This window comes from Apis cerana, linkage group LG1, assembly GCF_029169275.1.
Source record: "Apis cerana isolate GH-2021 linkage group LG1, AcerK_1.0, whole genome shotgun sequence".
NCBI lineage: Eukaryota > Metazoa > Arthropoda > Insecta > Hymenoptera > Apidae > Apis > Apis cerana.
Genome location: NC_083852.1, coordinates 24,523,079 through 24,534,680, shown reverse-complemented (window position 1 = coordinate 24,534,680; position 11,602 = coordinate 24,523,079). Strand labels below are relative to the sequence as shown.

General features: G+C 21.2%; 5 protein-coding genes across 11 annotated transcripts; 3 read left to right on the top strand and 2 right to left on the bottom strand.

Moving 5' to 3' along the window:
- The first annotated feature begins 4 nt into the window (after positions 1 to 4).
- Positions 5 to 2,632, top strand: LOC108002003 (lipoyl synthase, mitochondrial). 2 transcript variants are annotated; one of them, XM_017063350.3, is made up of 6 exons: positions 5 to 659; positions 764 to 1,066; positions 1,328 to 1,484; positions 1,566 to 1,623; positions 1,720 to 1,875; positions 1,967 to 2,632. In XM_017063350.3, the coding sequence occupies exons 1-6, from the start codon at positions 594 to 596 to the stop codon at positions 2,325 to 2,327; spliced, it is 1,101 nt and encodes a 366-aa protein (XP_016918839.1). In that variant the 5' UTR covers positions 5 to 593; the 3' UTR covers positions 2,328 to 2,632. The 2 variants fall into 2 exon arrangements, with proteins under 2 accessions (XP_016918839.1, XP_016918838.1); XM_017063349.3 differs by having other exon boundaries at positions 761 to 1,066.
- LOC108002012 (proteasome subunit alpha type-1) lies at positions 1,964 to 4,192 on the bottom strand. 2 transcript variants are annotated; one of them, XM_062087024.1, is made up of 6 exons: positions 4,014 to 4,178; positions 3,506 to 3,756; positions 3,219 to 3,378; positions 2,935 to 3,144; positions 2,622 to 2,835; positions 1,964 to 2,133 (listed from the first exon to the last, which is right to left on the bottom strand). In XM_062087024.1, the coding sequence occupies exons 1-5, from the start codon at positions 4,014 to 4,016 to the stop codon at positions 2,629 to 2,631; spliced, it is 831 nt and encodes a 276-aa protein (XP_061943008.1). In that variant the 5' UTR covers positions 4,017 to 4,178; the 3' UTR covers positions 1,964 to 2,133; positions 2,622 to 2,628. The 2 variants fall into 2 exon arrangements, with proteins under 2 accessions (XP_061943008.1, XP_061943007.1); XM_062087023.1 differs by lacking the exon at positions 1,964 to 2,133 and having other exon boundaries at positions 2,306 to 2,835; positions 4,014 to 4,192.
- Positions 4,193 to 4,836: 644 nt separating this feature from the next.
- On the top strand, positions 4,837 to 5,438 carry LOC108002133 (large ribosomal subunit protein eL21). The gene has a single exon (XM_017063625.3). It carries the CDS (start codon positions 4,837 to 4,839, stop codon positions 5,314 to 5,316), a length of 480 nt encoding a protein of 159 aa, XP_016919114.1. The 3' UTR covers positions 5,317 to 5,438.
- Positions 5,439 to 5,622: 184 nt separating this feature from the next.
- LOC108002134 (ubiquitin carboxyl-terminal hydrolase 46) lies at positions 5,623 to 8,257 on the bottom strand. Of its 3 annotated transcripts, none has more exons than XM_017063626.3 (8): positions 7,850 to 8,257; positions 7,405 to 7,485; positions 7,075 to 7,291; positions 6,881 to 6,961; positions 6,447 to 6,739; positions 6,237 to 6,374; positions 5,980 to 6,123; positions 5,623 to 5,905 (listed from the first exon to the last, which is right to left on the bottom strand). In XM_017063626.3, the coding sequence occupies exons 1-8, from the start codon at positions 7,850 to 7,852 to the stop codon at positions 5,798 to 5,800; spliced, it is 1,065 nt and encodes a 354-aa protein (XP_016919115.1). In that variant the 5' UTR covers positions 7,853 to 8,257; the 3' UTR covers positions 5,623 to 5,797. The 3 variants fall into 3 exon arrangements, with proteins under 3 accessions (XP_016919115.1, XP_028524707.1, XP_028524708.1); XM_028668906.2 differs by having other exon boundaries at positions 6,447 to 6,736; positions 7,850 to 8,234; XM_028668907.2 differs by lacking the exon at positions 6,881 to 6,961 and having other exon boundaries at positions 7,850 to 8,234.
- Positions 8,258 to 8,344: 87 nt separating this feature from the next.
- LOC108002135 (condensin complex subunit 2) lies at positions 8,345 to 11,478 on the top strand. Of its 3 annotated transcripts, XM_062087002.1 has the most exons (3): positions 8,351 to 8,579; positions 8,774 to 8,864; positions 9,115 to 11,478. In XM_062087002.1, exon 3 carries the CDS (start codon positions 9,161 to 9,163, stop codon positions 11,204 to 11,206), a length of 2,046 nt encoding a protein of 681 aa, XP_061942986.1. In that variant the 5' UTR covers positions 8,351 to 8,579; positions 8,774 to 8,864; positions 9,115 to 9,160; the 3' UTR covers positions 11,207 to 11,478. The 3 variants fall into 3 exon arrangements, with proteins under 3 accessions (XP_061942987.1, XP_061942988.1, XP_061942986.1); XM_062087003.1 differs by lacking the exon at positions 8,774 to 8,864 and having other exon boundaries at positions 8,345 to 8,509; XM_062087004.1 differs by lacking the exon at positions 8,774 to 8,864 and having other exon boundaries at positions 8,350 to 8,579.
- Positions 11,479 to 11,602: the final 124 nt, after the last annotated feature.

Below are 11,602 nucleotides of genomic sequence, written 5' to 3'. Positions count from 1 at the left end.
GTCAATATGTGTTGCTAAACTAACAAAATTTATATATGGTCGAGTGCATATGGATGGATTTTTATGAAAAAATATTAATAATTTTATTAAATTTTATTATAAAATGTAATATGAAACATTTCTATATAATAATAGTTCTATAAATTATTATTTATTATTATATCATTAATTTTAAATAAAATAAGAAAAATAATCTTAATAAAATTTGCAAATATTCACAAACAAAAATTATAAATTTTATAAGGAATGTCGTATGTAAATTAAACTTAAACAAAATATAAATATGAAATTGTTTATTAAGATTTTTTATTTATATAATTTGATAGAATATTTAGTTATATTGTTTCTGTGCTAAAATCGTATATCATAAATTTTTAATTATGTATAAGTACGTCATAAATAAATAATTTCTGAAATATTTAATATATTTTATATCTCAAAACTATATATATAAGAAAATTATAAATTCAAGCTTGTTATTTGTAATATTTTATATTTATTATATATATTTATTATCGTATTTGATAATATTTTATGCTGGACTGTTTTTTTTATTCTTAAGAGGTTATTTGAATGTTCTTTTATAAACAATCATGTTTCAAGCTTTTCATAAATTAAGTCGCACAAAAATATGTACTATTTGTAATTTTCATTCAACGGTACATATTAAATTATACCTAAAAATAAAACTACTTAATGTACTTTATTATGTATTAATTTTATATATCTTTATTATATATTAATTTTACTTATATTAAAGCAGTTGCATTACATCAAAAAAAAAAATTTTTCTCAAAAATTGAAAGATGGACCTGACTTAGAACATTTTATTGCTGATACTTATAAACAATATGATGGAAAATTAAAATTAGAAAAGGGAGACAAATCTCGTTTAAGATTACCACCTTGGCTTAAAACAGAAATACCTATAGGTAAAAGTTATAATAGAATAAAATCACAATTAAGACAATTACAATTAAGCACTGTATGTGAAGAAGCACGATGTCCTAATATTGGGGAATGTTGGGGAGGTGGTATACATGGAACAGCAACTGCTACTATTATGGTTTGTATTATTAATTCAAAATATTTCATTAGTCTATATTTTTATTCCAAAATAATTAAAAATATGCTTTCTAGTAATATTTAATATTAAAATTGAGAATTAACAAATTATGTGAATGTATTCATTATATAAAACATTTTATTATATACTTAAATAATATTTCATTATATTTTTATTTAAATTATAATTTTTTGATAACAATCTAAAAAATTAATTAATTATATTATAAAAATATAATATATGAAAAATAATTTAATATAGTTAATGGGCGATACATGTACCCGTGGCTGTCGTTTCTGTTCTGTAAAAACATCACGTACACCATTACCTTTAAATCCAGAAGAACCAATAAATACAGCAATTGCAATAACAGATTGGGGTTTGGATTATGTTGTATTAACATCAGTAGACAGAGATGGTTAGATCTTTTGTTCATTTTTAATTTATGAATATATTAAAATTTTTATATCTTTTATATTAAAATTATATATTGTAATAGATTTAAATGATGGTGGAGCCAATCATATTGCAGAAACAGTGAAAGAAATTAAAAAAAGGTATATAAAATTTCATTTTTATATTATTATAATTTATTATTTTACAATTACATATAGAATAAAGATTTCTTGTATATATCTTATATATTTTTGCAGAACTAATATTTTAGTGGAATGTTTGGTACCAGATTTTAGAGGAGATAAAGATTGTATTGAAATAATTGTTAATTCTAATCTTGATGTGTTTGCTCATAATATTGAAACTGTTGAACGTTTAACTCCATTTGTTAGAGATAGACGGGCTGAATATAGGTGAATTATATTCTATATTTTATTTTTTTATATATTATATTTTATTTTTTTAATTAAAATTTATATATAAACTTTTTTATATATTGTTTAGGCAATCACTGAAGGTTTTAAAAATAGCAAAAAAATGTAATCCAGAATTAATTACAAAATCATCAATAATGTTAGGATTAGGTGAAACTGATGAAGAAATTGAACAAACAATGAAAAATTTAAGAGAAATTGGTGTAGATGCTTTGACACTTGGACAATACATGCAACCTACAAAAAAACATTTAAAAGTTATTGAATATGTTACACCTGAAAAATTTAAAAAATGGGAAAATATAGGAAATGAATTAGGATTTTTATATACTGCAAGTGGTCCATTAGTACGTTCATCATATAAAGCTGGAGAATTTTTTTTAACAAATATATTAAAAAGACGTAGAAATAAACAGGTTGAAAATCAATAAATATATTTCTTTTAATTATAATTATTGGAATATTTATAATTATTTATATGAATTTTATATTATATAATATAAAATTCATATATATTATAATATAAATTATTGTAAATTTGTGCATTAAGTTAATAGAAATATTTGTAATTATATTGTAAAATGTATTATATTGAAAATTAACAAAATTTTCATAATCTATGATATTCTATTATTATATTGAATATAATGATAGGAAAAATACAAACATAAAATACAAATGTTCATTTTAAATGTATACAGAAAATATATTATAAAATATATTACATTATTTTTAATCTGTATCCATTGCAACTGTAACCTGTGGATCTTGTGGATTTTCATCAGAAGATGGAGGTTGTGGAGGTTTAGAATCTTCTACATCTGGTTCAGTAGGTTTATTACGTTTATCATCTTCAATTTGAGATAAATAAACAGAAATTTCATCTTCATTAAATATTTTGAAATCTGTACCTTTTCCTACTATTGCAATAGATACATTCTGTAATATAATAATTATTCTTATTATATTTATTTTTTTATATATTAATTTTATTTAATATATTGTGGTATAGAAAATTACATTTATTACATTTATTACCTTCACTGATAAATCAACCTCATTTGGCAATGTATCTCTTAATGCACAAAGACCATGTTTTATTAATTCATCCAGATCGCATGATAGAAGTTCATTAAGATGTTTTTCTAAATATGTACGAGCACTTTGAGAACGTGCACCAATAGCCATTGCTTTACAATCAAAATAATTTGATGAAGGACATGTTTGATAAATATGTGGTCCTTGATCCTTTAAAAAAAATTTATAATATTTTAATATTAGTTTATTTTTCAATAAATAATATTTGATATTTGATAACTTACATCATATCCAGCAATAAGTAAACCTACACCATATGGTCTTCTATCATATCTTTGAGTACATGTTTGTAATTTATTTCCCAAAGATGCAAGTAAACGACTCACAGGTAATAGATCATCATGAGAATACTTATAATTTAAACATTCAGTTCTCATATATCGACTATAAATATATAAATAAAGTTTTTAATGATAATTTATTAAAGATTTTACAATAATTGTATTTTTAACAAGATTAATATAAAAAAATCAATATTTTATCATTATCAATATACAATATAATAATATACCTTAACATTCTAGCATCAGCTGTTAAACCTGAAATAGAAATTCCCATATGTTTATCTATAGGGAAAATTTTTTTTTGATGAGCAGATAATTCTGAAGAAGCTCTTTTGAGTGCAATAAGGACTGCATGAGTTTTATTTTTAAGTCCTACAGTAGCTGATCCTAATTTTACAGCTTCCATTGCATATTCTACTTGATGTAAACGTCCTTGTGGACTCCAAACTGTGACATCACTGTCATATTGATTACGAAACTGAAAAATATATAAAATATAATAAATTTCTTTTAGTTAAATAAATTCCATTAGTTATAATAATATAATACATTTTTAAAGTAAAAAAAAAATCAATACATATCATATATTTTATAATGTATATTATTATTATTTTATAAATTTATTTATAATTTATAAAATAATTATATTTTATAAATTCTTTGTAAATATTATAATAATAAAGCGATATATTTTATTATTATGTTTAATTATAAAAAATTATATAAAATACAAACCATTTTTGAATATTATATAATAATAATATAAAATATTATTTATTATTTAAATTATTAATTTAATTAACATATAATATAAAATTGCAAAATATTTATCAATTTTATATGAATTTTCAGAAAACAACTGTCATGCAGCGGTATTATGATTGAATAAACGTTAGAGAGGAAACTTCCTTTATAAACTGTAGTTTATTTTATCTAAAAAATTTTAGTAGTATTAAAGTTTATTTTTTAAAATAAATTAAGAAAAATTTATAAAATGTTTATTAATATATTTAAATATTATATAAAATATTTAATAATTATAATAAAAAAGTTTATATAGTTAAAAATCGATACTTAAATATCGATTATTATCGATTTTAATATAACTTATTTACCGATCTTAAATTCTCTTTTTCATAGACGCTTGAGAGGTTACGCTTGTCCCTTGTAAGTTTGATAATATTATTAAAAATTTTTAATTATGTTTAATTTGGCATTTCATTTTTTTATACTATCAAAATTTATGAAAATTATATTTATTATATTCAAATTTTTTTTCTTAAGAAAAAAATTTTATCCTGAATTATTTTTATAAGAGAACGCACGTGACAATATTCGCGCATATGTTAATAAAATATATTTCAAATTTTAATGAAAATGTTTTATTTAATCATTAAATTTGTTAAAATTTAATACTAATCGTATAATTATATAACTTTATACATAAAAATATTTTTATCTTATTAACTGATATAATCAATTTTAATCAAAAATATCTTTACAAGATTTATAATTAAGTTTAATTGAATTATATTTATTACAGACAAGAATTATTAGTATGACAAATTCAAAGGGATATCGTCGAGGAACAAGGGATTTATTTTCCCGAAAATTCCGTAAACATGGAACAATTCCATTATCTACATATATGAAAGTATATAAAGTAGGCGATATAGTTGATATTAAAGGTAATGGAGCAGTGCAAAAAGGAATGCCTTATAAAGTTTATCATGGAAAAACTGGACGTGTATTTAATGTAACTCCCCATGCTCTTGGTGTCATTGTTAATAAAAGAGTACGTGGACGAATTATTGCTAAAAGAATAAATGTTCGTATTGAGCATTTAACTCATTCTAAATGTAGAGAAGATTTTTTGAAACGAGTAAAAGAAAATGAAAGACTCAGAAAAGAAGCAAAGGAAAAAAACATTAAAGTACAATTGAAAAGACAGCCTGCTGAACCAATGCCTGCACACATTGTATCAGGACGTGAAAATCCTATTTCACTTGCACCTATACCTTATGAATTTATTGCTTAAAATTTAAATAAAAATGTTCTGAAAAAATTAATGTTATTTTTTAAAAGCATACCGCACATTTTCTATATGTTTTGAATATAATTTTGAAAATATAATAAAAATATTCTATATTATATATAAAATATATATTTTTTATTTATATATTTTATATATTTTATTTATATAAAATTTGCTAATATTTCTAATTAGAATAAAAGATAATAAATTATTTTCATTGAATTTAAAATAATTTTTACATAATTCAATTAATTTATAATATAAATAAAAAATAATTTTCTTTAAGGTATTACATGAATAAATACTTCATGAAACTAATAATTTTTTCTATATTTTACAAATCAGATATACATAATTCTATATATTTTATTTTTATAAATAATTTAATATAATATTTTTAATTTTTATACACTATATCTCAATAAGATACGAAATTACCATATAGAATTTATTTACTTTAATTACTATATATTTATATTAAATTCTAATTACAATCTATTGATTGATAAAATAAGATATAGCCAGTTTCAGAACTTTTTTGAATATCGGACGTGAGTCCATAAAAGTCTTCTATTGTAGATGCATCAATTTTCTAAAATAAAAATTTAATTTATACAAAGATACATAAATAATAAAATAAATATTATAATGTAAATTATGACTTACATCAACCATATCATCATCAAAAAGCAACCAAAATCCATGGCTTTTAACTATGGAAATATAATGTCCTCGATTAGGTCCACTTCCACAATGTATTACAACTGCTACCAAATCATATAATCTATCTGGATTCACTGCATCGTCACTCTATAAATTATATAAAAATTATTATATTAACTATAAATTAATTATCTTAATATTAAATATTAAAACTTAAAACAAAAATCAATATATAAAATATATAAATGCAAAATATTTACAGTATTGAATAGTCGAAGTTCTAAAGGAAAAACTACTCTATGGGAAACCTTGATGTGACGATTATATTGTTCCACATATTTAAATCTCTTTAGATGCAATGCTAGTATCATTGGTAATTTTTTAACTCTCATTCGTTTCTAGAATAAAGAAATATAATATCAAATTCTTTTTTAAATTTTAATAACTGTAAATTTTTTTCATAAAAATACCTGGGCTTCTTGATAACTACTACAATGATCACATTTGAATTTGTTATCACTACAAAGTGTCTCAGTATTTGAAAAACATCTGAGGCAGTGTGTGATTGAAGTATTTTGATCTACATCAACTTGTAAATCAAAGAAATCTTCATCTTTGCTAGATACAGTCTCACAATTAAGGCAACGTGTTTCTGATGTCAGAATTCCTTGAAATATTTCATGAACCCATGTAGGTTCTGGTGGTGAACCAGCATCACCTGCACCACATTTTCCTCCTGCTGGTTTACTTTGACTTCTCTCTGCTAAAATATAAAATTACTTTTATAAGAATATTTTATTGTATATTTTATTTGCGCGCGCGCGCGCGCGTGTGGTGTGTGTGTGTGCGCGCGCGCGTGTATATATATATATGTATTTTTAGGTATTCAATAAAATTTGCATACCTAAAATAATTTCATTTATATGATTTATTAAAAAGTTTAAAAATTCATGTGCATCTTGTTGCATGTAGTTATCAAATTCCTCTGTAAAAAATGATATACATATACATTACATATTTTACTTACATATTCTGATAAATAATTTCATTCTAATAATAAAATTAAATTTTAAATTAGTAACATATATCTATATTAACCTTTTTCTTTCCTCAATCTGGCAATAAACTTTTTTGGAGCTATAGATCCAACTTTCTTTTTTTGAGTTGCAATACTATAAAACAAATCGGCTAAGCATGTTAATAATGTTTCCTTGGTTCTCTTATTTCTAGCTTTGTATTCTAAAACTTTTTCTCTAAATGGTCGACAAAAATACAAAGCTTGTAATACAGAATTGCTATAACAGGTATTTCCAAACTATAATGATATAATTGTTAATATTAATATTTATAATAATAAAAATAAAGAAATAATCTAATTTATCAATATTATTTTTGTTATATTTATATGTCTTTGCAGTTAATACTTACATTAACTAATCCAAAATAGTGTTCATTGGGAGGAAATTGATCAGAGCCAATATCTCTCTCTAATTGTGATATATTTGCACCCTAATAATAATATTAAAATATTAATATTAGGGATATTGATATTATAATGAAAATATTTTATAATTAATTTATTAAATTATTTAATAATACATAATACATTATAATATGAATATAAAATTACCATATAAATTGTGTAAATAAAGACTGAAAAAATTTTTTTATATTTTAATATGATTTTAGAACTACTTTTATAATTACAAATTGCTATCATACTATAATATTTATTTCTAAAAATGCAATAAGCAATGATTTAAAATAAATATATCATATTTATTTAAAATATATGATTATATTTTATATTAAAATAGCAAAATAATACTAAAATATTCAAAATGTTTCGATTAAAAAACTCATTTAATCTTACCATTTTATGATTTAATAACTATTACTGACCACTGACAAGCAAACAGCATGGATTTTAATAACAAAACCTCCATGGTATTTTAACTTATGGATTTAATGGTTTAACTCCTATAATTACATCATAGTTTTTATTTTAAGAACGAAAACAATTGTTTAATAATGATAGTATATATAATATATCTGTTAGAAAATGTTCACGTGTTATTATTATTATATTATTTAACGTTCTTATTAACATATATTATAAATAACACTTATCTCGATTAAATTATTAATTTTCACGAAATAACTAGAAATTATGCTGTATACTCAAAAATATTATAAAGAAAATTAATGTTGATCTTTAAAAATGATTTTTGTAATGAAAGATATCTCTATATAGAAATTAGATAGAAATTCGACAATCTACAAATAAATACTTCATGACTTGAAATAAATACGTTTAAATTTGATAATTTTGTGATCGCTATTTGCGATTATTCTTTCGCGCCAATTTCATTAAAAATATGTATAAGAAATGACAAATATGTTTTATAACGTAGACATATTTTTCAAAATTTTATTATTATTTATATATATATATAATAAGTGATGTACATTAAATATTTATGTTATTTCAAATTTCAGATTTTTAAAATTTAATCTTATTTTAATATCAATGGTAATATCAATGTGGAAAACAGTGATTTAATATTGTATTTTGAATGTATTACAAACGAAGTTTGTGAAATGTAATTGAACATTAAATTGTTATTAAATTGAATGAAATATCATTATTAATTTGTATAGTGGAAATTAAGTTATTTTGTTTGTAATTTTCAAAAAATATATTTGTTTAATATGTTTGAATTGTTTAAATATGTTTGAATTGTATCACTAATATACAATATTAATACTCCTTAATGATTAAGATATTGTTTTATAGCATACATTTAATATCCATTTAATGTTCTTTTCTTAATCATTAACAATTAAAAGATACGAATTTATTAACAACATATTTCTATATATTAGAGGTAATGTATAAATAAATATTTATTTTATATAAGTTTATAAATTATTTAAATATTTATACTTATATGTTTTCTTAATAATTTTAAAAATTAATAATTCAATTAAATTATGTATAATATTCATTATAATAATATTAATTATTATTAATTATGTAATTAATTAATTTTTTATCAATTTTTTTGAATATAAATGTAATATTTGATGTAATTTACTTATGAATTTTAATTTTAAATTATTATTTATATATTTTAGGAACATACAAGAAATCTTGGTTTGATATAAAATTTTAAACAATAAAATGGCAACTCGTAAGAGTATGTCAAATAGATTAATAGATTCTACTATACATTCTTCTCCAGCTTCTTCATCTCCATTGAGGCGAAAGTCTATACTTCCACAAAAATTAAATAATTTTGCTTTATCAGAAAATGATGATGAAGCAGAACGTTTGGCCCGTCGCAAAGAAATTACTGACACTTCAACAACAACAATAACTTCTATAAATTCAAATGATAAAAGACGTTCCTTAGGACTTAGTTTTCTAGTAAATATGCCACCCTCTCAAATGGCAGAACGTATATCTCAATGTATAAAGCTTGGTACAGAAAATAAAATTAATCCAAAAAATGCATTCAGTTTAGAAATGATTGATTTTATGACATATATGATTAAGAAAAAGGATGCAAATATGTCTAATTTGCAAGTAGCTACTACATCTTTAGATGTAAGCACTAAAATTTATGGATTTCGTGTTGATGGTGTACATATGGATATACTTAAAATGATTGCTGGAGTAGATAAACAAAACAAATATAATGAAAATCAAAATAATATGGAGAAAATGAATTCTCAGGAAGTAGAAGAAAATAATTTTGATAGACAAAAACAAGAGAAAAAAAAAAAAAAAAAAAATAAACAAAAAATATTTGCTACTGTAGATACTTTAAAAATAAATATTGAAACTGAGAAACCTTCATTAATAACAATAGAAGCAGATTTACAAACGACAGATATGTTATATCAAGTAATGTTACCAAATCATGCAAATTCAAAGTTTTATCCACATCCATATAATGATATTTTAATAGATACAGTAAATAATAAAGATATTCAGGATAAAAATATAGTATATAATATTCCAAAAATAGCAAATTTTTCACATATGGAAATTTGTCCTCCTTTATTTTATTTTGATTTTCATAGTTGGAATGCAGATGATGAATTAGAAAAAATTCAATCAGAACAAAGTAATGAGAATAGATTTCAGTTTGATCTTAATGCAAGTTTATCCAATGAAGATGAATGTATATCTACTGGTATGAATTATTTTGATATTGAAGTTACAGAAGAGGAACATATAGATAGATGTGTTATGATATCTAACCAGGTAGAAAATATTGTAGATTTTCGTGAAGTTTTAACCAAGACAATGTCATTAAAAGATTCAGAATATTCATTTATTCAAACGAATTTAAATATACATTGGGCTGGCCCATCTCATTGGAAAGTAATAAATTTTAAAAAAAGTCTATTTAGTAATAATGCAGAGACTCAACATTATCAATCTAAAGTAAAAAAAAAAAATAAAGAAATAGAATTATGTTATGATGATGAAACAATTGGAAAAGTATGTGCTAAATTTTTACCAAGTCAATCAATTAAACTACATGCTAGAACTGCTAAAATCGAATGGAATGAAGAAATATTAACCTTACCTCCTGACAAACATTATAATATCAAACAAGCTAATAAATTATATCTTCATACAACAATATTTAAAAATTCAGAAAATATAAATGATATTAATACTACTTCTTTAATTAATGACATGGAAAATTATAATCATATAAATGAAAATGATACGTTAAATTATTCTAATAATTATCAAGAATATCAAGAAAATGAAAATAACGCGATTAATAACGATATGCAATCTCAAGATGAATATATATCAGAGACACAGATGCCTTTTACTGGAAACAATCTAGTTGCTGCACCAAAACTTACAAACAAATTATCTATTGCATATTGTACACATCCAAAAAGAATTGATATGAAACAATTAAAATATTCTATTTGGGAATGTTTAAAATGTAATACAGATAAGAATATTCAAGAAACAATAACTAAAAAAGCAATGCAACGAGATACTAATAATAAAATGAATGATAGTAAATTCTTCAGTGAAATTTATAAGAGATTACCAAATATATTAACTAAAACTAATATCGAAGCTCTAAGTTTTCCAATTTCTTTTGTATCTCTATTACATTTAGCAAACGAAAAAACATTAAAAATAAATTCTTCTTCTGACATGTCAGATCTTATCATAGAACAAGATTAAATATAATTTATCAAATTATGAATAATTATAATATATAATAAAGAAAATATTTGACATTTTATTAATAAAATATAAAATATAATAAATATAAAATAAAATATATTATACTTTAATATAAAATTATAGACACATATAATAATGTGATATATAGAACTCTTATTATCAAAATTGAATTCGAATTAAAAATAATATTTTTTGTACATAAAAATAATAAAAAACTAATATTTGTATATTTGGAAATTAAATAAACATCCAATTTTTATTTGAATATATATTTTTGAATATTTTAATTTAAATTAAATGAGCAATAAATTAGTTAAAATTAAATAGGATTTAATATAATAATATAATAATAATTTTGAGTCAAAATTCGGATATCAATAAATCAAAGTAGCA